Source organism: Falco punctatus (assembly GCF_963210335.1).
Source record: "Falco punctatus genome assembly, chromosome: 4".
In the NCBI taxonomy this organism is placed as follows: Eukaryota; Metazoa; Chordata; class Aves; order Falconiformes; family Falconidae; genus Falco; species Falco punctatus.
Window position 1 is genome coordinate 67,775,343 of NC_137583.1, and position 27,383 is coordinate 67,802,725.

A 27,383-nucleotide genomic window follows, 5' to 3' on the forward strand; every position below is an offset into this window, starting at 1 on the left:
GCCTGTTCTAGCAGTGGCTTCCTGACTGCTGGCTGATCCCCTGGCATCGCTTGCCTCCCTTGCACCTGAAAATAGTGATTGCAGCATCAATTAGTTAATTATTTTTTATGTTAAATTCATTTTTTAGGGTACAGTAGTGAGAAAATGTGGATGTTATTGCATAACAGCAGTAACTTAACATTCAAGAAAAGCTCTTTCTCTCTTTTATTTTTCCTTTGTGAGTGGAAAAAATGTTAAAAACAAATCTAATTTGCTTGTAGGCTGAGATTTCTGCCAAGTGAATATTTATGTCCAAATTGGAAAGATAGGGCATATAATGGAAGTGTTGAAATACTCTCAAGCATTCTGGAGCTGTTTGATGACACACGCTACAAGGTCAGTTCTGTTTACTTTTAAGAACGGTGGCAAAACTTCCTTTAAATTGATGGGGAAACAGGACCAGGCCCTTTATTTAATTTGTTTCTATCTTGGTAGGAGGTTTCTTCTTCCTCTAAAATGTGCCTATAGATGATCTCATGATCCCTGTTGTCCATGTGTGCTGGCAAGGTCCTCATGTAGTTACAGTGCTCAGACATGACAGCGTGCCAGATTACTTGCAGTCCTCATGTCACCAGGGGGGCTGCAGGTTAGGGGGATACTGTTTTTTCATAAGGATTACTAAATTTCCCCTGCAAATACCACCTCCTAGAAATAAACGGAAAATTTGCTTTCATCAAGAAAACAAGGAAAACACACTGTCTGCCTTTCTTGGGATTTTGGATGGATGTGTTTGAAAGCCAGTTCCTTACTTGGTTTCTAAGTAAAAGTGAAGCTGGACACCTAGATTTTCGCCTTAAGTGAAAGGGAAAGACAGGCAGATTGTCACACCTTACACAAGGCAGCTGCCCTGTGTCCTCAGAGCTCTGCCATGAGTCAACTCCATATTCTGCTGAGGAAGACACCAGAGCTGCTATAGGATGTGGTTTGACAGAACTGCTGCCAACCACATCCAGCAGTAAACACACTTCCTCTGTGTTTCTGCATCTGCTCTAGGACCCCAGCATTAACATTCAAATATTTGACATATCCACCATCTCCAGAAAACACAAAAAATGTGCAACTAAGCCACAGATGAAAATTTTGGCCTCAATTCCTGGTACTGTATAGAAATTGCTCTAGATTTTCCTCAGAACAAGAATGAATAGGATCTTCCAAAGATTATATTTTCTGTTAGGATCTGGCATTTTGACATGAATGAAATTTTTTTGGTGAAATGGCAGTCATCACACATTTAAAGCATCCACCAGTGACTTAGATCTCTAGACCCAGGCTTGGATTTCAAAGCTCAGCAGTGTCCGAAGGTAAGATTTTGATTCAGAACCAACCTACTGACAACAAATATGTTGCTCTGATTTTTTTCTCTTTTCTCCTTTAAATGCAAGAACAGCCACCACAACATAATACAAAAATACTCCTTTGTATTCTTGTACTTTCCCAAGCATTCAAAAAAAACCAGCAGACAGAGCTAATACTCATCTGTGGTGACAGCCACCCCCACCACCGTTTTTCTTTAACCCTCTCTGGCCCTGCATCAAATCTTCCCAGCTGTGAGTCACAGCCAATCCTACACCAGACATCTCTTTCCACTGCACTGTGGCTTTTCCATGGTGGAGGAACACCGCCAGCACAGGGCTAGCTTCATGCACAGCTAGGGACTGCTGTAGAGATCTAGCTGCAGGACTGGCCAGTTACAGCACAAGCTGCACCGTGGGCAGGAGAGCTTGCGTGCCTCCTTTGCCCTGAGAGTCATGAAAGGGCTGTGCAGCACTTTGGCTTTCCACAGGAACAGCTTACATTGCTGAGCAGATACAAGTTTTACTGAGTAAGATTCTGGGCTGTATTTTGCTACATTTTTATTTCAAATAGATAAATAAGAGGTGTTGGAAACCTTGCAAATCTGCATCCTTTTTTTGAGGTCTTCTCTTTTTCATTTGCTTTGAAAACTCCAGAGAAATCAGCTGTGTCCAAGGCTATTGCTGTTTACCCAGCTCCCGACCCTCAGCCCCTTGCCCCATTCAAACATGTACAAAAAAAAAAACCCTGGGGAAAATCTTTCGGGACTGAACCCTAAATCACATTGGAAAAATGGAAAGTCTAGTTGTTCTGTTGTTGTTTTTTTTAAAAAAAACATGCTGTTAGTTAGTCTATACCTTGTTGAATGTATTTGGTTTGCAAATAATAACTGAGAAGTATTGTGCAGCAAGGGGGAAGCCCTCCCCTTGCAGAAGAGTAGAGGCAGCCCCATCAGCTGCAGAGGAGCTGAGCTGGGGACTTTCTCGCAGGTCACATCCTTCCACCCACTCAGACAGGTCTCATCCCTTGAAGTGCGTTGCCCAGCCTTCCCTGAGGACGAAAGAAGCAAAGAGAGCCTATTTAGGTACTAGACTGGTATAATTCATACCCAATACAAGCAGGCTCTGTGTTTTATAAGGTCTTCCCTAATGAGGGACCTCCCATCACCAGCCCCACAGAAGGACTTGCAGACCCTCCAACTCTGGCTGAGCATCTCACATTGAGGAGTGCAGCCATCACTATCCCTTGATGCCACCTCAGCTGTCTCCAAGTCTGGCTGGGAACAATGAATTGCAATGGCAAGTCCTGCCACCTTCTGCCACTGCAAGGGTCCCTCCTCCACTGGGACGTTACAGCTGAGCACAGCGTTGAAGGCACAGCAGACCATGCTCACCACTGCACACAGCAGTGCTCACCACAGGGGCCCTAAGCCTGCTCACTGTGTATGTCACACAAATTACTTACCTCACCTCTACTCAGAAATGCTGCTGCTTTTGCAGTGAGCCAGGCTTTGCATCAGCCCACCACAGGAAGCACAGAAGGCTAATGAGTCCAACAGCAATGGTGGCGAGGAGGAAGGGGGAATCTGAAGGTAGAATCTTGCCCCTCAACTTGGAATGTATTCAGGATGCAGTGGTTAACACCACTATTTTTGCACAAAATGCCTTGGGACTTCAGATAACCACATATTTATATGATCATTGGAATTGTCTTCTACCCCCACTTCTATTTTCTTAGCCTGTTGCTTACTCTCCATTTACAGGCTCCCTATGTTCTAGCAGCCTGGAGTCCCAGGGTTGGTTCAGAGCTACACCAAGCAAGGGCTGTCATATAGATTCATCAGGATTTCAGTGATTAATGCTCCCAGATGCTGTGGGAAGAATTGCTTCCATGCTAGGTGCTTCCAGCTAAGAGACAGCAAAAAGTGGGGGAAGGAGCACTCTGAAGGACGTAGAAAGCATTAACAGAGAAATTTTCAAGGGCTAACCTACTACCTGATGGGCTATTTACTGATCATTTATTTTTCACCTGAGATGGTTTTCTGGAACACTTTTTCTCTGTTCCTTCCTCCCTAGTCTTTCTTGTGAGATGCTTTGCAGAGGCTGAGGCAGTGCAAGTTTGCTTCTCCATTCCCACCCATCTGCAAAGCATTGAAGTTGTGGTTCCTCCTCTTTGGTGTGTCTGTGCTGCCTTTGTGTGGCAGTCATGCTCCTCCATGATCCTCCAGAAACACACATGAGCCCTGTCAAAGAAACTGTCCCTGAAGCCCCTTAGCAGGCAGTCATTCCTTGTGGATTTAACATAATTCTTTTGGCACAGATTATGTCATCAGTTATGTTACTAAATAGCAGATCTGCAGAGAGAGAAGCACAGTCCCATGAGCTCGCTTGAGGGCAGGACACCTGCCCAGAGCAGATTTGTCCACTGGGTGTAGTGAGGGCTGGGCACTTGAGCAGCCCTGGGTATCAGTGTGGGGCTGGATGCTGTTCATTCTCCCCACTGCTAGGCTGCCATCATCCTCACGTGCTTGGATGCTGCCAGGCAGGAACCCTCATCTGCTTCTGCAGGCCAGCAACAACCATAAATGTACATTTTCCCCTGAAAATGCTGGTGTGCCTCCCTCTATAATCACATGTAAGAGAGAGATGGAAGGAGAGGAGGGAAATGGGAGGCAGATCCATCTATGCTTATGATATTTCAATCCTTTCCTGCCTGTTCTGCTATTAGAGAAATAAAATAAAATAAATAATAAAAAAAACCCCAGCTATTAGGGAGCTTTTCTACCTATCTGGAAAAGGAGGTTTTGGTCTGAACAGGAACGGGAGGTCTAGCCCCAGCCTTCTAGACCTTGGGTTTTCTCATATAGCAGGATATCTGGTAGTCAGATACAGCAGAACCCTTCCCATGTGTGCTGGCAGACCCAGAGGCAATACCTGGACCTGCCTGGAAGTAATACCAGCCTTGGGTGATCACTTTCCCAACTACTCCACAACCAGGGGGATGCATTTATCTCATCCAGCCCCACATCATAACCCACCTTAATCACGATTGCCTATCTTCCACCCACAGTCAAAACACCCAGAGAGCCCTGGGGTCCCTAGTGCCCCAGGAAAGGAAAGGATGGATATGGGACAAGGGAAGGGAGCTGGCCAAGAGGTGCAAGGTGAAACCCTGGAGAAGGCTTGGGGGCAACAACACTATGTTGCTTGAGAGAAACACCTCTGGCAATGTCTGTGGCCTCTCATTCCACTGCCTCAGGAGTCAGCAGGGCTACCCACACCCTGCACAGATCAAAAGAGGAGCTGGAGCTGGACATTCATCACCCTCAACTTCCTGTGGCCACAGGCATTGAGTTGCCCAGGTTGTGCTCCACATCCCCCCCAGCTCCATTTCGGCCAGGGAGTGAAGTTGGGCAGAGAGGGAGGCCTCAGGCTGCTTCTTCTGCAGCTGGCCCTGGAGAGGCAGTGCTTTCGTGCTCCTGCAAGCCATCCTGCAGTGGTTGTCTGAGGGTCTGCGGTCACTGGTGTGCCACAGCTGGCTGCTGAACTGGAAGATGCCGTAGTGGGCACTGCCATTCCCTTTGATGCTCTGAGCTGCTGTGTTGAAGGTGCTCTTATAAAAAGCCATGCAGAGCCATGGGCAGCAGCAGAAGAGGCACTCAGGCTATGCCACAGCTGCCAGCCATGGGCATGGCAGCAGCCAGGAAGGAAAGGCCGTGGGGAGACAGGGGACTGAAACTCACAGTTAGCAAGGCTGTAGCCCCTGTAACCATCCAGCCCCTCTTCCTGGAGCACGTGAGCCAGCTTGCACTAGCTGAACACCTTGGCTTTGGTGGCCACAGTCAGCAAGGCCAGCAGTAGCAGCAGCAGGGGAGACCCCATTCCTGCAGGGCTGCTGGTCCTTGCACACTGGGGATCCCCAAGGCAAAAAGTAAAAACAAGGCATAAGCAGGCAATAAAGCACGGTTAGACATCCAAGACCAGCTCCCCAGCAGGTGGTGGCATGGCTGGCTCTGGTGACACCGGGCTGCTCCCACCTGCCGTTGGGGTGTACACACCCATGTGTGCAGGCGTGCACGTACACTGTGGCCATGCTGGACAGCCTGGGACACAAACGGGTTTTATCAGTGCAGATGTGGAAAACAGAGCGCTTCAGGCACTGCCATTTTGCAGTTTTCTTATATTAGTGGGGAGAAGTCAGGTGTCCTGTGGGAACTGGAAAGCTGACAAATTGGACCCACTAAGGGAAGGGTTACATGCTTTAGCTGCTCAGATGCCTCAGCCTCTTACGCTAGTGCTGGTCAGCCTCTGAGCAGAAGCTGTGATGTGCAGTGACCTCATTGCCATACCTAAACTCACTAACCCTTAGCCCCGGTTTGCACATCAGCCTTTTATCCAAATACCAGCATGCACGCTGAGTCATATCCTACAAGTCCCAGGTGTTTGTCTGAGGAAACACTTCAAATCTGCACTTTACAAACAAAATTAAGACCCTTTCCTTGTGGTAATTACTCTCTTGTCCCTCCTTTCTTCCTCCCTGTGCACCCGCTTTTACCAAACCTATGAGGTGATTTGCTTTCTGGCTACGCAGCGCAGTCCTGCAGCCCTGGCAGGCTGTACCCAGGTGCCCGTGCCACCAGAGCCATCTGCAGCCCTGCAGAGCCATTTGCAGCAAGGGGCAGAGGCAAGGGCTACCTCCAGTGCTGCCTCCGGTGATCATTGTCTGCAGGCAAGGGCAGTAAAGGGCTGCTTAAAAAAACCCAAACATGTATACCTAGAGGAATCCATACCTTCAGCAATGGGGCTCAGGGCTGGGCCTGGGTGGGCATCCCAGAGGGCTGTCCCCTGGCCACTGCTCACCCTTCCAGAACCCCCACTCCCCCACCCTGTCAGCTGGGGATGAAGCCCCCCGAGCCCTGCCTCACACTGGGGGAACTGGGATCCAGCACAGCCAGCGAACATCATAGCTGTGGCGGTGGTTTTCAGGGTCAGACCTCTGAGGTTCATTTTCTGTTTCACCTGAAAACTGGCCCTGCAAGTGAGCCTACCAGCAGTGGTATATTTTATATTTTAAGCTCATATTGCAGGATATTTGCACAGACAGAAATATCACCTTCTCATGGAGAACATAGCAGAACTGTTTCCAATGCCTCCAGCTGGGTAGAAGTAGGAACCCATGAACAAAATTCAAGTAAATTTGTGTGGGAGATGTTTTTAGTTTCTACAGAGAGTTGTCCATGAGTAAGTGGCAAACCAAGAATTAGCACATAGGTCAGTCAATAAGCTGAGGCAAGTGACAAATTACACACTTGTTAGATGCTGTGAAGACAGTGAGAGGGTCTTCCAGTCAAGGCAGTAAAAAGAAACATGAATGTGCCCATTTTCCTCCAGTTTGTGGTGAGGACCCCAAGAGGTTTTCTGTACAGGTGGTCAGTGCTTGCTCCTGGCATGTTGGTATCTTCAGCTGAGTCAAGGAAAGCCAGTTCTGCCCTGTGAGCTGGTACCACCTCACAGCTCAAGCAGGGCCTGGCCACACAGCGAAGTGGAGGTCTTTATTTACTCTTGTTTTACCATTCTGATATCTCTCTGTTTTCAGCCATGAACACTAGTAAGCCTAGTGAAAATTAAAAAATCACTTAGAAGCAGAGCAACGGAAGGAATCTCCCCCTTATGGGAGCATTTGCTTTAATTTATACTATTAAAGACAATAAATAACAGGACTCCGTAATGACATAATTTGCATATCTTCTTGGTTTCAAAGTATTCTTTATCAAGCAAAATGAGGTTTCAAACATGTCTGTGATATCTCCTCTGGATTAAATATTAAATGTGATGCCAAAGTAATAAATACAGAAATCCTGCCTGGTTGTTCTAACATGCAAGTCCTTAATTGTGTGGGAAGCTGCTCAGATGGGTTTCAGTTTCAGCAGGAGATAAAATGCCACAGACCCAGTACAGTATCTGTGTCACTACAAGATTTATAGCTTGATTCCCTGCCTGGAAACAAAGGAACAAATAGCCGCATGTCACGCACTGAGCTGAAACATTATGGATTATATTATTACTCGAGTTTCTACAGGACTTCTCAGTGGGGGAAAAAAAATTCTATTAACTGTCTTTTACGACTACCAGCAGGGCAACATGAAGAGAATAATCTCCTCCATTTATAAGGTCTGGGGGCCTTAAAACCTGAATAGCAGCCCAGGAGCTTTGTCACAAGGTCTGGCTGTTTCCTTTTCTTCATAAAATTCCTATCTCCATTAATCTGTGTTTATTTTCGTTCTGCTTTTTAATTTGCTTAATGGACTTCAGCCGAAGTCTCTCCTAGAAGTCAGAGGAAAGTAAACTCTGATAAATCCTTTGGGACTTAATAGTCACAGTTAAGCACTTCTTTGGATTATTTTGTCTGACTTTCATCTTTGCTGCTGCAGAAATGTCGGCTGCCTAGTACTGCAGCCCTAACCCCATGACTTAAGAGCCTGGGAATGAACTAACAAAAGATATCCCTCTTTCTTTCTCCTTCTGCAGGCACGGAAATACAACAAGACTAGATTTAAACTCATAAAAGGCAACCAGGGTGTCCTCCACATGTTTGGCCCATGCAGAAAACATGCTGGAGGCTCAATGCTCCTTGAACTGTCAGTGTCTGCCAGTTGCCCCCACCCCCAGGCTTTGGTTTCCAGGGGTAGAAGGAGGAAGCCCCAGCCGGACAGGAGCGGCTGTGCATTGTACTGTACCCAGGCTGAGTGTGGGGAGCACAGCCTGATCTGGGCACCTCCAGCCTCAGTTTCCTGAAGCCAGGTACCATTGCTGTACAGGAGGTACCAACTGCTCCTCCGTCACACAGCCTGGCACCCTCTCACCTCAGCTTCCAGCAGAGATGGGGTAAGTTTGCAGATCCCAAGTCTCATGGGGAATCTGCTCTCTGGTAGCCCGTAATGGGCATCAGAGTCCTCCTGCAGGAGAGGAAACCTGTAATAATTCCTTGTTCCCAATCCTACTGGCATCATCTGCTCAATAATGTTTCATGTTATTAATCTATTATTATTTTCTTTTCAGTGGGTAGGCTTTGAATAACAGCCAAGGTCAGTATTAGTCTCTAAATACCTTTTTGTTAGTAGTCCAAATCCTTTGTGTTCTAACTCATATATTACTTTCTATGCAGCAGATTTATTTTTGCAGAGCATTTATTCCTGCAGGATCCACTTTTTCAGAAATTGTGGTGTATAATTAGGTCCCAAGCGCCTATTTCTAATCCTGAACAAAGGTTCACTTTATTGTTCATTTCAGCAATTCATATTTTCATTTTACTTCTTCCATGTATGATAGACATAATTAATTAGGTCCCATCCCACCAACTTTTCTATTTCCTTTGTCTAATGATCAGGCTTTTCAAAAACTCTCCAGGGTTTTACATGTTGCTGGAGCAATTTACACATGTCCACCTGTAGTGAAACTAAGGCATGAAGCATAAGCAAGCACTGAGAGCTGAGCTCCTCTGACTGACAAACCCTGGTATAGGCAAATGATGGGCCCATTGACTTGTAAGACTGAGATTTTACAAATATTTTGGCCCAACCTGACTCTAGACTGAGGGCAATATGTTCCTAAAGAAAATTTCTAGCCTCCTGATTTTGTTTAACTCACTTGATAAAGCTGTCACCTGTGAATGCGTAGGCTTCTGTCTCAGAAACAGTGAGTAGATGGCCATGGAGAAGGTAATTCCAGCCATTTTTATAAAAAACACACCATCATGTGCCAGGAGAAAAGCTGAGCCATTGGGCAGGCCCTATATCCAGCCTTGACTACTTTGCCTTGGATCTGTTTTTCTTTCCTTGGCATAAAAGGGCTTAGCCCCCCACATGCTAACCATAAATCTCAGCAGTACCTTAATTACAACATATCTGATCTTTCTGCTGGTACCAGGTGATCAGCCACAGCACAGCTTCAACTTGCTGTTTTATGGCATCATCTGACATAGTAGTAATGAGAGATTAGGAGCTGGAAGTTAATATGGTGACACATGTAATTATACAGCTCTAGGGTCTGAAGGCCTTATTAAAAAGAGTAATCCAGCATTTAGGGATACCAGCAAATGGACTGTTGTAAGCATCACAAGGAAATGTGCTCTCTGGAACAGCTGAAGGCTTTCTTGAACTGTGGTGGCTACAACCATCGCTACGCAGACCAGGCAAACCTCAGTGTGCTTGAAACCAGGCAGCTCAGGCCATAGGAGAAGAGCAGCCGAGAGAGCACAAAACTCTACAGGGTGCAAAACTCATCCAAGAAACTGGGTAAATACTCCAGTGGTTTGCTCTGTGGAGGTGGCTGCTGCCGTCAAGCTTGCTGCTGACACCCCAGCTGGTCACAGGCCAGCGCAGGGCTGTCTGCACCGCTCTGCAGGCACAGCAGGGACTGGAGGGGCCGAGCAGTCAGTTGCACAAGCTGATGCATCTCCTGAGGTCGGCTGGAGACAAATGATCAGGAGTCCTATTTTGGAGCTCCCAGTGGTGGAACAAAAGCAGAGGTTGAGATCCCATAACTGCTTCTGTGAAACTCACACTAAACAAGGAAAAGCTGCACAGCTTGGCCCATGATGACAAATAGAAGACTGGACCCTGATCAGATGAGCCACTTTCCATGGGTGGACAGGAGCCCTTGTGGCTTACTAGTCTGGCTCACTGATCCATGCTCTGATGTCTGGGATCCTTCTAACAAAATTATCACATCTAGTAAGAGTCAAAGCTGCTTTGTGGGAACCATGAATTTCCTGTCTTCTTTGCATTTGTGAAGAAAGGTTTTGCCATGTTCCCAGGGTAGAAGTCACAATTTGCATTAGGAAAATATAAACAGAATGAAAAGATCGGCCCCATGATAGAGCCAGCACAACAACAGATTCAGGAAAGTACTAACTAAATGCTGCACAGCAGGCAGATTTTGATTTATATTTGTAAGCCTTTTTGGTTTCAAAATACAGTATTCTCCCTCTTTCATCTCCAAACCCCAGCCAATACAGAACAGAAACATAGCTTTTGGCGGTCTTCATTTTTTAGCTAAACTTGTTTGTGTTCTTTCTTAGTGCTTGAAGCAGAGCAGTAGCAAATTACATTACTGCTTCTCAGTTTGTGACACACTTGACCATGTTTTTTCAATAAAAATTACACCACTTAACTTTGCTGGGTCAGTAATGAAGCAGCAAGAAAGATTTTGTTTGGCAAGAAAAACTAGTTAAGAATCCAGAGCTTCTTACAGCTAAAGCAAAATAAAGGATTTAGGTTAATTAGACTATTTATGAACTCTAAACTCTTCCCTTAATTTATGTATTACGATGAAATGTATCTCTGTGGCCGCTTTGAGCAGTATTCCACACGCTATGGGAATATTTTTCCCACCCTGCACAGCAGCAGCAGTGCGCAGACACTGCAAAGCAGAGCTTGTCCCTGGGGTACCGATGGGAGCCTTCATGTCTGTCTAACTGAGGAAGAGGTATGTCCCTTTGACATGAACTCGTACTGCAATCCAGCGCAGAGTTCCCATCAGAGATGGCCAGCTGGCTGGAAGGGGGCTGGGACAGGCTGTCATTTGCTTCTAGGGCCATGTCAGCTTGGTGGAAACGTCTCAGCTACACAAGCTTTCTGAGGACTCAGATTTCAGTGTACCTCCATCATGAACCTGTTTCCAGCTGAGGGATGGGTCAGCTGGATTGATGCTGAGAACACTGGTTATGTTTTCTGAGGAGAACCTGGAGGGTAAGAGGCACTGTGCCACTTTTGGGAAAAAAAAGTTCATTTCCAGGTATGTCAGGCATCAAGACCCCAATCTTCCTTCACACAAACCTCCTTTTCTCTCACCTTCCCATTATTTCAGCCTCAAGACACCGGCATCTCTAAATGTGGCAGCATGCTTGAAAACACATGGTAGCAAGTATTGCTTGCACTGAAGCTGGCTAGGTAGCATCACAGCACACCTGACAGGAATGGCAGCCTAAAAATAGGTATTGCGTTGTGCCATTTTCAGTGGGTCTTTGAAGGCATCCAGACTAATGCCTCTGCATCTAATGAGACCTCCTGAAACAGCTGCTTTGGCTTTGAAGAAGCTGCTAAGTCAGCCAGAGGCATGGGAGGGTTCGGGGCTGGGGGGCAGGGCTGTGCTCGCCGGAGTGCTGCCCTGCCCAGGGTAGGGGTTGATGTCCCCAGGGGTGCCCATGCAAGCATGGTGTCCCCACGCAGACAATCCCGTGCAGCCCATGCCAAGGTGCAGATGCCATTCACCTTTTTCCAGGGAAGATGCAGACCTCTGTCAGGCAGACATGCACCAGTAGACAATAAGCTTGTGTTTTGAGAAGCGTCCTTCTGTGTCACCTGGGAGCAGCGTATGGCACCCAGAAGTGCAGGGAGCAGGGGCTGGCATCAGCTGCTGAGTCCTTGCATTTCAGATAGGGACTCTTGCTTGGCACCACTTTGTACTGAGCCAGCACCAAACCCTCACTGCATTTGCGAGGCACCAGCACGTAGGCAGTGAATCCCTTGGCAGAAGGTGTAATTGCACCCCTCGTCTAAAAGTGACTTTTTTCTGGCAGACAACAACTCTCCCTCATGCACTTACTATAAATATTTGGGGGGTGGCGTTGGCTTCAACAGCATATAATGTCAATGGCACTGAACCTTGCAACCGGGAAATGATCTATGTTGACAACCACACTTTGGCTTTGCCTTGAATTTTATTTTCTGTAAATGCCTTGGCATTTCTTTTGCAGCGTCAGGCTTTTTTCCAGTCACAACGGTCTGTTTCATCCATGTCCTTATCTCTTAAGAACAACACTTTAGTTGTGGAAGAATTGTTGGTGCTTGTCTGAACTCACGTAATTTTGATGTAGGGGGTAAAGAAGGCATTTTGGTTCATATCTGAAGGGGATTTTCTCAAGTTCATACACAGCTGTTTTTAGCTGGTAAACTCATATTACTTGATGATGATGATGATGATGATGATTACTATTTTTGTAACTTCCTTCAATGGAAATTATGCAGCTGAAAAGCTTACTGTAAGAAGCTGGGAATATTTGCATACATGTATACACACACACATGCAGACATGTATGTACATATGCATGGACACATACACACAGGTAATCTTTCTTTTTTGTCAAATCAAACTGTTTCCTAATACTGAAAATGCAAAGACAAAAGAGTTATAATTTGATTTTTTTTTAAATTAATGACATCCTCAAATTCTCAATTGACTAATGGATCATCTTTTTTCTTGAACAAAGTCATAGATCCAGTTTTGTAGTTTCTTTAACAGCCTTTGTGCCTGTCTAAGAAATAGATGGAATGATTTTACTGTGATCATTCCTGATGCTTTCACACTCAAAAGAATACTGGAAATGCTATTAGGCTAGAAGGGTATTTGAAATTATTTGTGGTTTGGCAACAGAGGAAATTATGTTTGATGTAATTTTTGTTCCTATTTGTAAGGGAATTTAGTAATTTTGGAGACTGAATGTTTATCTATGTTTATCCATGAATGCCACGTGAGTTAACTGCATCAAATCTGTTAATACGACATGAGAGGTGGCAAAATGCTTTTGTACAATGGTTCTTCCCCAGTAGAAAGATGAAGATAGGTATTTCTGGAGTTTGATCAACTCCAGTGATTGAAAATAACCCAGAAAGCTAATCTGCAAATAAGGAAACAGATTTCCAATTTGTTGTGTGGCTTTGTTTTGTTCTTTCTTTTTCATCTCTATTTTCTTAGATATAACATGGACAAGGAGAGGCACTAAAACAAGCCATGTTTTTGTGTCAGCCACAGGAACAGCATTCCACCCTCAGTTTACACCAGCTCCAAATTTGGGTCCATGGCGCTAACCAAGAAAGCCTTTGCATACATGTTCCTTTCAACATCTGTAGGCATTAAAAGCTTTCTAGGCTACTCAGGGGTTAAAGTTGTTCTAGTAAGTGTCCTTAATAAGGAATTCAGATGGTTTCTGTTTGGTTTTAATTATGACAGCCTTTCATATAGGTTGGAGGGGCTCTTGACTCTGTCCTGTTGAGACATTAAAGGTCCCTTTGTTTAAAAGTTCAGAGGCAGATCTGAGATCGCCTGTAGTTCACCTTTAGGATATAGAAAAGTGCTGAGACATGGCAGGGTTTGATGCTGGTAGCCCCCACGGTGGGAGCTGTGGCACAGGGAGTTGTCAACATTGCTCTCCCTACTGCAGCCTGCTTGCTCCGGCCGCGATGCTATCAGCATTCCTCACTGGAGCCTGTCTGAGTGATGGCTGATTAATGAACTGGGGCTACAGCTATCTGTGAGAAAGAAGAATTGCTTATTTCACCCATGTCACAGTCCAAATTGGGGAAGTCTGACAGCATCTGGTTCGCTCCATGTAGAGACACCAGATACACAAAATGACTTCTCCCAAAATTGCTGTGATTTTCACTGATTTCTTCCCTGCAGCACACCTCTCCCCAGGAAACAAAGCAACCAACCCTGGAATTTCTTTTTGAGGTAGCAAGAGGGGAAGGAAAACCATGACCCTCCTCCGTAATAACTTTTATGAAATGAAGCACAAACACAAACTTGTTTCATAAGCACTTTGACATCAAAAATCTCATGCACTGTTTAAACTGAAAAAATAACAATATTGTAAGTAAATATGAGAGAGATCTCTGTTCTGATGAGTGGAGAGCCCTTTTACTTTCTGCTCTTACATGTGATGTCTGCCAGTTTATTCACTGTCTCTTCACTTAGCTGCTACAACAAAATCAAAATAAAAAGTTGCAGATGCACTCCACATCACTAGCCAAGATGCACAGCCTGTAGCAGTAACCCACATTGTCCTTCACGTGCACCAATGCAGAGGGATGCTGGACCTTCCACATTTCCATTTCAACCACTGTACAATATGCCACAGAGCTCGTCAGTAAAAGAGCAGATCTCTCAAGAAACTTGCTGGATTCACTATTGTTACTCCCCAATTTCTCCTGGCAACCAATTATTTTCTCATCCGCGTTACACTTGGCAGGACACTTAGGGTTTTCCAGATGGTACAGCTGGCCTCTAGTTTGCCTGAGAGAAAATATCACTGAAGATATAAGGCGGCAGAAGTTTGAATCTGAAATCTGAACATAGCATTATATATGTACTGACATTAAATCTCTCTGCCATTGGTGACCCGCTGCCAGGCTGAAACATTTGGCATATTTCAGCTAAGTAGAAGATAAAATTGTTCACAATTGCCTTCAAATAAAGCCATAGCAGGCATCTTACTGGACATGTGGTTCTCTAGAAGGTCTTCCAACTAATAATTCTCATACCAGTGATTTATGAGCCAGAGATGCTGCAAATTGTGCTTGTCTGAAGGGCAGTATTACATCAGATATATTACATTATTTCAGTGTCAAAAAGACACTGAAAGCTGTCAAGGAGTCTCTTCAGTGGCTGAAACATCAACCAGCCTATTTTGCCTTAATCATGATAGTAAACCTCATAGAAAACGCAAAATTTGTGCCATGTCAGTCAGCCAGGACATAGATATGCTGCCTCATCTTTTAATCCTCTGCCAAATCAATAAGTTCTTCTCAAGGACAGGATTTTCAGCTGCAATATAGAGAGATATCATGGGAGGCACAACATAAGCTGATCAGAGTCTTGGCTTTGCAAAACCTCCCTGTTACCCCAAAGCCACCTGCAGACCGTGGCAAGGGCCCTGCCATTTGTGCAGGTGCTGGGCCAGCCTGACTCTAGGTCCCAAATTTGCTTCTTCAAAGGAAAATCTGGGTAGGTCATGTATTTTATGAAAAATATCTGCTTTACTAAGAAACTGTATTTTGGTGAGATGAGCATGTCTGATGAGCTCATGTTGGTGTGCTGTGCCACAGTATCTGAGACTGAATGAAAATCCCTGTCTCTGGCTGTGTGGCTGTTTGATCCTGTCGTCCTTTAATGTGATGGCTGGAGATTTAACAGAAACCTTTGAATCTCAAGCCTGTACACTCTAAGAACACATTCAATGCGACAGCTCCTGGGGGTTCTTCATGCATCCCAGAGGCAAATGAGGGACCTGATGTTAATCTCCTTCCAGATCCTGGCACTGCGATGAACTTTACAAAGTTAGAATAACATCAGTAGTATTTCCAGGTACACTGAGACACTGCAGCAATGGAGGAGCAGGGACCTCTGGTCTCAGGGGCAAGGCTTTTGCTTTTGCTGTAGGCACACACCTGCAGCTGTTCCTTCCCCTTAGGGGATGCTCAAAGGGGCTTGGTGGTACTGGCTTTCTGGTTGCCCTGCATGCATGCAATTTTTACACAATCTGCTTTCAGAGGCCTGATTTCTCTCCCCTGTAGCTGTGTCAAACACTCCAAGCCTGGGAAATGGAGACGCAATAGGAGAACCAGCGGAGCATTGCCACAAAAACACCAAACAGGCAAAAAAGTTGCACATTATAGCAGTCCCTGTACCCATGGCAGCTAATATGATTGCAATACGCTACCATCTTCCCACAAGCACAAAACTTCCTTCTGTTAATCAGCACACTGCTGTGTAGAACACATAAATAATCTTATAAGAAGGTGAAGGAACCTCCATGGCCACAGGAGAGGCAGCTGGACCCCAGGGATGCATACTTGCCTCAGGACCCAGGACATGCAAAGCCATGATATTGTAGGAGCAGCAGCACCTGGCTGCTTTCAAAGCCATGAAGCAAACGCTGCTGCTTTCTCAGCTAACAAGGCTGGGGTAGCTCAGGTAGTGTTAATTGCAGCACTCTCACTTCCAGTCATGGTTGTTTCTAATTTGTATAAAGGCTGAATGGGGAAAAGAGGGTTAAACTCAATATAGTCATGAGGAAAAGAACAAAGGGGTTAATTCATCCCTGATTTATACCTTGTGCAGCTTTGCACATTGCAAACTTGTGTTAGGACTCAACAGGGCTAAGTTTTTCTATAGGGCCAACTTGCAGAATAAAGTTAAACATCTGGATATGTGTAGGAACAGCAGGTTCGTTACATAAAAGGTAAAGTCAGAGCAACTTGGAATTACTATGTGCTGAGTCCGATGCTTGCCTTTTTTAGCTTTATATTTGAAGTCTGAGTGGTCTACGCTTCAGCCCTTTCCAGCAACCTTCCCACTCCTTCCCAGTCGCCTCCATAAAACATATTTGGGTGGCAGGATTAACGCGGACAAAGTGCACGTATATCATCTGGGGTGGGCAGCCTGGTTTAGAGATTTCAGTTGTTAGGTCTTCTCAGGGGGACCCTTAAGGAATTGTATTAACAAAGCACAAGGAGTCAGATTAGGAAAATTCAGCCCCGCTTTGAATCCATCTGCTAGATCTTCACAGGCAATTCGGAAGTACTCTTCCACATGGTGCCAGGGGGACAGCTGGAGGAGGCTTCACAGTGTCCACTTTTCAGTCTGATCTCAATGAACCTTTGTGGTTCTATCGATGCCAACGTGAGAACATTTCCTCTGAAGTCATTTGTATAAACAGCCCAGGGACCAACTCAGAGCATTCAGCTTTGTTCCACAGGACAGGGACAGTAGCCTGACTGTTGATTTATTTAAAAGGAGAAAAACAACAACAAAAAATGTCGCCAGGAAGTTGCATGACTATCAGGAAATGCTCACCAAAGGGACTGTGTTAAGCAGAGTATGTAAAGCCAACAAACAAATCCACAAATGTTTTATAAAGTAACACTTTTTATTTGTATTTCTGACAACACATTAAACTGTTCTGTCAGGGATGTCAACTCTTCTCTAAATCCCTTTTCACTTCTTTAAAACATTTTGAAGCATGGAGTATTTCTTTAGGACACATTGCAGAAAATGGCTGTAATAGGGAATTTATTTTCATGCTTATGTGTTCCCATTTTGTCATTAACATTCTTTCCACTGTACCATGGCCAGGAATGGGTGCCAGGTCTGGGAGTTTAGAAATTATTTCTGCATCATGTGGAATCTCTGCTAATCGGCTGGTGTTCTCTGATCCAGTGGGAAAGTCCAGGGATTTTAAGCTGAAGCACTTTCATGCAAGCCTGTTGTGTCTTCCCATAATACTTGTGCTCCCCTAAAAGTGGCTCCGAAGATTTCCTGCCCTAAAATCTCTTTCTGCCCTCAAAGAGGAGAGGTGAGAAAAATGTCTGGTAATGCCAGGAACATGGGCATTATTCAGAGCAGGATGGAAAATGGAAAACAAAATTCATCAACACTTTCTTCAGCAAAGAATATGTCTATTCAAAGGCAAGGCTTTTATTCTATGGGTTACATGCAGGTTTGTCTTTTTTTGCAGAGGGGGTCCCTCACAATAAGGTACTTTCTGGGAAGAGAAAACAGCCCTTATAAAAAACATGCTTTCAAATGAGAACATAGGTGGAGTGAAAGTGTTTAACTCTGCTTAGCATTACCTTGCATTACTAGCCCCTCAGATCAGAGCAGAAGCCCCTGCTCCATGCAGTGCTCATTGCTCTTCTCATGAGAGGGCTGCAGCAAATGAAGCAGCAGCCTTCGAATGACAGCTGCTGACTCCCATGGCAGAATGAGGCCAAGCCGTGGGGCTGTGGTGCCCAGTGCCCTTCTTGATTTCACTGGCCTCATCAGCTGTGCAAACAGGGTTGCGTAGTGCCTGAGGTCCAACAGTAGGTGAGGAGCCAGGCTTTGTCCTTGTGCAGTTCAGCTAAGGGCTGCCTGCTGGTGACACCTGCCTTCCATGCCAGCTCGGATCACCTTCCCCCCAGTTGGAAAAATTTTGGATTGTATTTGGATCCTGCCCTTGTAAACTCTATAGAAAAGAAGGGTGTCATTCCCTTTCACCCACCTCATTTGTCTGTGCTTTCTTCTCCTGAAGAGTTTATTTGGGATTCGATTTGGTGAAACACTTTACTACACATTTTCTGCACTCAGAAAAGCAAGCATGGCTTGACTAGATCCTAAAGCTTTGCTGTATTGGGTTCTTCTTGGTGTGTTACAGTCTGGTGCCCACCCACCACTAATTGACTTGAAGGTGGGATACTGAAACCAAGAACTGGAGGAAGATCCTATTTCAATGTCCGATACAAGCTAGCATGTCCCTAAGCTTCTATAAACACAGGGTTGAGCCTAGATTACATCAGCACAAACCAGTTAAAACTATTCACTTGAGAGCAGAATATTCCGTTTCAGTAAAAACTGGAACTGCAATTTCATAGCTCTAATTCCCGTAAAATTTCCTCAGACTAATTCTCTTGCTATTTCTTACTTCAGTGACAATCAGGTTGTGTAAAACCAGCCAGCTCTGTCTTGACAGGGCTGAAAGAAGCCCTGAGGAGAAGGACTTGGGGGTGTTGGTTGATGGGAAGCTCAACATGACCCAGCAATGTGCCTTTGCAGCCCAGAAAGCCAGCCGTATCCTGGGCTACATCAAAAGAAATGTGACCAGCAGGTCAAGGCAGGTGATTTTCCCCTCTCCACTCCGCTCTTGTGAGACCCCACCTGGAGTACTGTGTTCAGCTCTGGGGTCCCCAGCATAATAAAGACATGGACCTGCTTGAGTGGGTCCAGAGGAGGCCACAAAGATGATCAGGGGGCTGGAATGCCTCTCGCATGAAGACAGGCTGAGAGAGTTGGGGTTGTTCAGCCTGGAGAAGAGAAGGCTCCAGGGAGACCTTATAGAACCTTCCAGTACCTAAAGGGGCCGGCAAGAAAGCTGGAGAGGGACTTTTTACAGGGGCCTGTAGTGATAGGACAAGGGGGAATGGCTTTAAACTGAAAGAGGGTAGATGTAGATTAGATATTAGGAAGATTTACTGTTAGGGTGGTGAGACACTGGAACAGGTTACCCAAAGAAGCTGTGGATGCTCCATCCCTGGCAGTGCTCAAGGCCAGGCTGGATGGGGCTGTGAGCAACCTGGGCTGGTGGAAGGCGTCCCTGCCCATGGCAGGGGGGTTTGGAACTGGATGATCTTTAAGGTCCCTTCCAACACAAACCATTCTGTGATTCTGTGATTCTATGACACAGCCTTCCTCATGGCCCTCAGCAAAGAGGCATGGCCACCCAGCCCGCGGAGAGAGGAGAAACCCTGACGGACGGGAGCTGAAGTGCCCTGCTTGCCTCCTGACAGCCCGACGAGGAGAGCTGCCCGTCGCTGCCTGCCCAGGACCCAGCAGATGGCACTCCTGGATGGTGTTTCTCCCAGATCACAGGCAGCATCTGCCTCCAGCTGCCTCAGCCGCCCCATCCCGGCTTCCCTCCTGGGACCGGGCTGGAGGGCAAGGCAGGGCTGTCCCTGGGGAGGTGAGGTGGGCTCTGCTTGGCTGTTTCATCTTAAAATCTGGTGCTCAAACTGCCTCAGGTGCAAGGCTGGGAACCCTTGCCAGCACCCTGACGCAGCAGGCCAGTCTTCTGGGGCCTTGTGCTCCTCTGTAAGGGGAGAAAGCCTGGATTCAGCCTCTTTGAAAGCCATTCCTGGCTTCTCCCTAAAGCCTCACTGGGTCAGACAGACTTCACATGAGAAGGACAAACCTGTGGGGTCTGGTTGGGCTGCACAGTAAATACAGCTTTACCAGCAGGTCTGGAGAAGTCAGCATCTTGCACATCAGAAAATCACAGTATCACAGAACAGCTGAGGTTGCTAGAGATCACCTAGTCCAACCACCTGCTCACTGCATGGCCAGCTACAGCATATTGTCTGGGAGTATGTCCAGTTGGGTTTTGCATTATCTTCAAGGGTGGAGACTCTGCAATGTTTTGGGCAACCTGCTCCAGTGTTTGAGCACCTTCACAGTAAAAAACTTTAAGTTAAATTTCCTGTATTTTGATTTGTGCCCGTTGCCTCTTGCCCTGTCACTGGGCACTGTTGATAAAAGTCTGGCTCAGACTTCTTTACTATCTCCATCAGGTATGTACACACACAGACAAAATCTCTCCCCTCTGCCTCCCTGTCAAGCCTTTGCTGCCACTCCTTTGATATTTCTTCTTTCTTTCTTATGAAACATTATAATTTAACAGGCCCTATAAGGATGCTGCTGCTGACACACAACAGCTCTGAGAAGTCACAGTTATTAGATTGCTTATGAACCTAAAAACGGTCTGTTTAATAAGATTTCACAGGATTAACACCATTGAGTGTTCCCACTTCTATCAGCCTTAGCTCTGTCATCCTACACAAGTAGGCAGGGTCCCACCTAAAAAGTATCTTACTGGAAGAAACATTTTCATATTACGTGTCTAACCATAGGGCTGAGATCACAGTGAGGTGCGTATCTCAGCACATAGTAGGTGTTTCTTTGTTCTAGGTGGAGACAGCCAACACCAGAATTTTGGATCAAACTATTCCCAGCTTGGGGGAAGAAATTTGAAGTCTGGATCTCAGGCTCTTGAAGCTTTGCTGTTGACAGATCCAAAATACTGAAGGCTTTTCTGGAACTGGGGTACAGGTGCAAATGCAGTTCAACAGGGTGAGCTTTTTTGCTTAAGCTTTTAGAAATGTTACTTGGCTTGTTCCATCCCTGTTGGACCTTCCCACTGTGATAACTAGCTCCTAATAGCAGGCTAGGTAAGGAGTTTCTTCTTCCTCTTGTGTTTTCTCTTGACAAGCATTGGCTCCGCTAGACAGATGTCAGCATGCCAAGCCACGATATTCCTCCCAGCGTGATTTCGTAGTGGTTTATTTATTTATTTCTGTGCTGCATCTTGCTTGCTTGCCAGTGGAAATCTGCCTGGGGGTTTTGTTTCATGTCTCTTGCAATGGGACGTGGAAGTCTGCCTTCCCAGCTTTACCAAAGCACTCCTGGCCAATATTAGGAGAAGATGCCAGAATATAACAGCTCCTGCACTGCATGGGAAATGCATCTCTGTTGCTAGCTAAAAACATTTGTTTTTTGGTGGTTCCTCTCATCTCCTCCTCCTCTTTTAGAACTGTTGTTAATATTACATTTATTTTCCAGAAAAGCAAAGAAGTATCTTGCAGCCCTGCCAAGAAGTCTTATCTGCACACTACACCTGAAATTTAAATTCCTCTACAGTCAGGGTCCAACACTTATCATGCCATTTCCCTGATCATCTTTATTAGTTCCATTCCCTCAAACTTCTTGCCGAACAGAAGTCTTCAAACCTATTTTATCCATGATGACTTCAATTCCTACAGAATGGAGACAAAAGGTCATCCCCCAATGTAATGTTTAAAACTGAGCATTACACAAGAAACACCACAAGACTCTTACTGCACCTTTTATTGCATTCAGACACAAGACTATGTTGTTGGATATATGGGTCCTTCAGAAGGTTTTCAGATGGTGCCTGTTGAGGCATGAAGACAAGCTAAAAAGCGGGTCTGATGCAAATGTGACTGCAGTCACTGGAAGGCTGTCAGATGACTGTAATGGATCTTCAATCCCAAATTAATTTATTTGAGCCCATGGGATTTTGCAGTTGACTTTATGGGTTCCTAGATAATGGCTTCCAGCATTTCATCCAAATCAACTGCTGACAAGGGAGCGCGAAACCTTCCTGAATGTGCTCTTGGCTTTAGTTTATTTAAGTTTGTAAGTAACCATTTAGTAGAGTTTCAGAAATGCTGCTTCATGCTAGAGAAGAAGAAAGATATAGCAGTGGGTTTTGGAAGAGCTACAGTTTGGCTCCTCATTATGGCAACATCAGAAAACACCATCACTGAGCTGCTGTTATGGCAAAAATGCAGATTTTTGCAGAAACTCAAAATGTCCTGAATGTTGCATTAGTTTCATTGAAATAATCTTGATTTTTCAATGAAAACTTACTGAAAAAAGTTTAAGAACATTTCCATCCCCATCTTCCAGTCACATCAGACTGATCAACAGCCAAATCTGTAAAATCCTAAGAAGACTACACAGCAGAGAGCTGGCTGCATTACAGGAAAGCACAGCTTGTCATAGGAAAAGACCCTGTTTTCAGTCTTGCACCAGAGGCATCCAACAGCACATCTGAGCAGCAGAGATGGCAGAGTGAAGTGGCCTTGTCCTGGCTGCAGCTGGCCATAAAGACATCTAGATTCTGTTCCATGTCTCTTCCTCCCTTCTCCTGCTAGTGAATACCAGCTGTGGAGGGATAGTGAGCCAGGGACTGGTGAGAGAAGTAACCTACGGCTGGCAGGAGAGGTTGGAAAAGAAGATTACAAATAGTTATTTGAATGCATGTGCCGCTTGATAAAGTCAGCATTAAAGGTCCCCCTTCTTGTTCTTAGCATGCTGCAATCCAACCAGAGATGCAGATTCTCATCCAGAGCTTTCATAACTCAGGCTGTTCAGACCAACCAAATTCACACTTGCTGGTGCTAAACTGTAGTCCAGAGCCCTGCAGGATGGTGTGGGAGGAAAGCAAGGTACCTCCATTTCTACAGTCTTTTCCCAGACCTTGTAAATCCAGTTGTGGCCCTGGGTGTAGCTGTGCATCCAGGCTGCAAATTAAAGCTTCAAAGGAAGCTGGTGTGAGCTGGTACCTGTTCAATCAGGCAACTTGGAAAGCCACAGTGTAGAAACATGAGCTGGTACAAGAAGTAATCAGAACACTTGGATTTACCTGAGTCATCACCATACCTTACTAATGAACATCTTGGGGGCTTGGCTAGAAGCAGGTAAACTCCTTTGGAAGTCAAAATCCCATAGTCTTAAATTGACTTGGGTATATGTACTACTTCTCCTCTGATTCTGAGATGAGCAAATGTGCAAGATCACTACCATCAAGGGGCGTGAGTATATGAAAACACACAGGACTGATTTAATGGAAAGATTTAAAGTAAAAAGCCACAGCTGGCAAGGAATGCAGGGGAAGGTCCTCAGAGATGGCGCTGAGGTGCCTGAAGCAAGAAGCAAACAGAATTCAGCTGGTTGAATTAAAGACCCAGTGAATTCATTGAACGGAATTTTATCTCCAAGTCTCTTGGCTTTTCATCCCATCATGTGAACAGCATCAGGAATAGAGAGGCAAGAGTGCAGCTATCTTGATGCTCTGACAGGCTGCAGAATCAGGCCTCTTGCTTGTCCTCCTCGGTCGAGTGATTCTGTGTCTTTGGCTGTGTCATGCCTGCCTTCAGGAGCAGGAGGGTGGAAGAGATCTGTAACAGGGTGCTCAGAGTGTGGTTATTAGGGTTTTGTCGGGAGAAATGAGAACTCCTTCCACTTCAGCTTGTGAAGGACCCCCAACAGTAGTGGATAGTGTTCTTTCCTTGCACCCTGAGACAAACACTAAATTCCTACAGGGCAATACAGAATTTGTTGTACCCCTTTGTTCAGGACTTTTATAATTTACCAACCTTGTTTACAAATTTTTGTGAGTTAATCTGCAAAGGCACCAAGTTTTTCCTATAGACCAGTAATTACTGTTCAGGGTTTTACCCTTGACTTTCCTGGGCTCAGTTCCACAAAGGTATATGGTGAGTTTTCTGGCATCTGTCATCACATGACATCAGTGGACCTTTCTCTATTTTTGGTAGCCTTTTCCAACAGTGCCTATCTCTGTTTCCCTGAACTGGGATTAGGCATTTACATTTTTTTAGATATCTCAAATTCTAAATTAGAGGCACAGAAGGCTGCAAAGCACGCAACATGTGAGGTGATCATAGCTTCTGATGGCTGTATCAGTAAACCAAGGTCTCTTAGCTCTTTCAGGACTGAGTCTGGAAGAAGTCAAACACATGCACACACGTACACACCCTGTCAAGCCTGAGGCTTTAAAACCCCGGGTCTAGCAATATGTGTGACCCTTTCCCCCCAGCTCTTCAATAGGTCATTGAAGGCCATATAAGGAGGGTTAATCCTGGCCCATGATGTTGATTAATCACTTTAACATTATGAGACTCGCCCATGTTTCTGACGTGAGGATGAGCTGTGGAAACACATGCACTTAAATAGGTCAACCTGAACATGTCAGCTTGGTGAAAAATAGTTCTTGTCTCAGAAAACTAAGCAGTGAGGCAAGTCAATGTATCATGTCTTACATTTACTAACAACTGCCCCATAGCGCCTCATGCACAAGACACTGTTGTGTGATTATTTGGAGGTGGTTGAATGCACAGCAGCAAAAGGGAAGTTTTGACAGCAGCCACAGGGTAGAGGTATGCACTCGTCTCCTTGGCCCTGTGAAGTAATCCATACGTATAACTCTTGTTGCCTCAATTAGCTTCCCAGCAAGGCATGTTTGCTTGTGCTGGGCTCTGTTAAAGCAGCCACTCATGTTCTGACAAGCTGCATTGTCTCTTCCTGTGCCCCTACATTTTACGTGTCCCACGTGCTTGGAAGAGATAAGCAGTGTGTGTTTAGTTGCCCTCTCCATTCTTCTCTTGACTCTATTTCTCTACAGCTTGGTGTTCCTCCATACACAGCACCACTTCTCATTCACCATCCAGTCCAATATATGCAGTACAAAACAAAAGAGATGCAAGCAACATCTAGACCCTCACGGTCTAGAAGCTCTATCACGTCAATGTGGCCTGCAGTAGCACTAATAAAAGCTGGTGGATGGGAGATGGTTACCTGTCAAACCAGTCTGGTATCGCTACGCTGCATTTCACAGGGTCTGGAGGATGATGCAAAGATACCTGAATGCAAAATCAACTCAAGTCAATCAAGTCAAGCTGCTGGCACCAGCCTTGGGGGGTGGGAGAGAGGATGGTGGGTGGAGGCAGCACCTAGAACTGCTATGCTGAATGTTTGATGCTCCGGGGTGCCAGAAATCCTACTGCTCCGGCACGGAACTGTGCCTGCCCGCGGAGGCAGCCTGGGCTTGGCTCCCAGTGAATTCGCCCTGCAACAACCAGGTGTACAGGAGTGAAGGCTTCTGCAGGAGCCAGCCTGGCTGGACTAAAGCCAAATCTTTGACATGCTGTTCATGTATCTGTGCATCATGCTTCAGGAGTTTTACAGTACCAGGGGATCCCAGCCCTGTATTTCCCCAGCTGATGAGGAGCTGACTATAAATCAATGCCTATTTAGCATGATTCAGCTTCAAAGCCCTGAGTTAACATTAGCAGACAGATCTCTGACAAAGATACTCATTATTCAAAATGAGGAGGTGAAGGCATTTGCTTAATGTCTCCTGGTGAATCAGTGGCAGCCCAAGGAGGTGCACTGGGAGGCCCTGAGTCCCCCCAAATAATTCACTAGACTTCATTGCCTCTCACGCTAATGGTTTCCATGCACAGAGAGCAATACCGAAAGTCATGAGTGAGTGTAAGAAAGATGCCTGCGAGGGAACTTTGAAGAGCCTCGTAAAGACAGGGCATGCAGGAAATGCCTGAATGACAGTATAACTGGCTGTACCTCCTTGCACATGAAATCTGCTGGATTCTCATCACGCACATTATGCCACTAATATCCTTTGAAGAGAAAGCACTTTCCTATCCATTCATGCAGCTATGTGTCTGAAATGCACTTCGACAGGTAAAGCAACTTGCTTGTATTTACTTCTAGATCAAAAGCTGTTCTGATATCCAGGTATATTTGAATTACAATTAAACTCCTCACAGCTGTAACAGCCCTTTCCACACCTGTCTTGACACTCTGGTTTTAGGCAGGTGAGTGGGAGTTAGAAGGTGCCTGAAAGTATGTGCTTTTTTTAACAAGACAAATGTGTAAGCAGTGAACAGTTTTGGGTTGCAGATGTTTTGGTTCAGCTTAGGGGCAGACATTTAGGCCCTGGTGAGCTTCCCTTAGAAGTCTGAGCAACTGCAGTTCAGATGTGTGCTCTTCCTAGATGCACACTTCCCTGTCCCCTCTCTTTGGAACATGGCAGCTGTGCATTTGTGAGAACTGGTGTCAAATTAATAGTAAGTAATTGGTAAGAGCTGATGAATCCCTCAGATGAAAGGCATCATCTTATTACCAACTTTTGTCATTGTTCATTGTTATGAAGCCATCAGTTAAAGGACTTGTTGCTCCTAGAAATCTTTTTTGTGTGTTTATGAGATTTTAAATGGTTTAAGTTCTTGCATCTTGCTAATGTTTTAATCTCCAGCTTCCCCTCTTCCCCTTTTTTTTTTCTCTAAAAGAGGGTTTTGCCTTTTTTGTTTGACAAAATCTCTCAACGTGCCATATAGGCTGTGTAGACAAGCTATTTACACACCCGCGTTGAAAACTGTCTGAAAGCTGACTGTGTATTCCCAGACATGCCCTAGCTGAAGATGCAGTGTCTGGGCCTCATCTCTGCTTTCTTAATAATGTTTCTGTAAACTGCAGTGCTTGTTTGAGGTAGACAACACTTGTGAAAGAAGATGGAAAAGTTTTTAGAAGTAAAAGTTGATCAAGTCCAGCAATGATCTGGTCTATGCGTCTGTGTATGCCTGGGTGTGTGTATGTGCAATTACCAGAATGCCAGGCTGCAGCTTGTAAATAAGAACCACAATACAAGGCAGATAGAAAATAAACAGCTCGCAAGATCAAAGAGAAAATCACTCAATATACGTGAAACAGAATATCAGACACAGCACTAAATAGGATTAGACTGGAAACTTAAACTACTTCTGTGCCAAGTCCATGGCTGGAATAACTTCATGGAGTTTAGTGGTGAACCAGGGATGAGTTTAGCATGGGGTGAACTTTTTGTTCTCTGGTAAGTAGTGACATAACATTGAAATTATTGTTACTGAAGTATAGTTGACTCAAATTAGGTAAGGCTCCAAGCAGGAGTTTAGTTGCTGTGAACAGAAACTGCATGCAAAGTTAACAGAGGCTAGTTTAGACAGCGATTGCTTACAGTTGATTGAAGTAAGATAACCATCCTGCTGAAAACTTTAACAATTTCCACAGCCATTCACTCTCACAAGGCTTCAATTAGACTACTGTGCATCCCTTCCTCTGCACTGGAAACCACGCTGCTGCTCTCTGAGGCACTTAGGCGCTTACATGGGTTCTCTTCTCCTGCTGCCGTATGGCTGTAGGAGGTGGAAACACCCATCTTCAGCTTTCAGATCTGGGGCTGAACTTTTTAAGTTTTGATCAGAATAGCTGTTTCCGCTGGTTTGCTATTACAGTTCGGTAAAAGTTCAGACAGAGGAGCTGAAAACTCTCTGCTCTTGGGATAAGCAATTTTGGCCTGATGGG

The 27,383-nt window shown here is 45.3% G+C and overlaps 1 protein-coding gene across 1 annotated transcript; it reads right to left on the reverse strand.

Moving 5' to 3' along the window:
* Positions 1 to 2,143: 2,143 nt before the first annotated feature.
* Positions 2,144 to 27,383, reverse strand: LOC308062155 (uncharacterized protein). Its single transcript, XM_080383212.1, is given in 3 exon segments — positions 2,144 to 3,790; positions 4,625 to 5,141; positions 5,145 to 27,383. Coding segments are annotated over 3 exon segments (774 nt in total). The 5' UTR covers positions 5,214 to 27,383; the 3' UTR covers positions 2,144 to 3,602.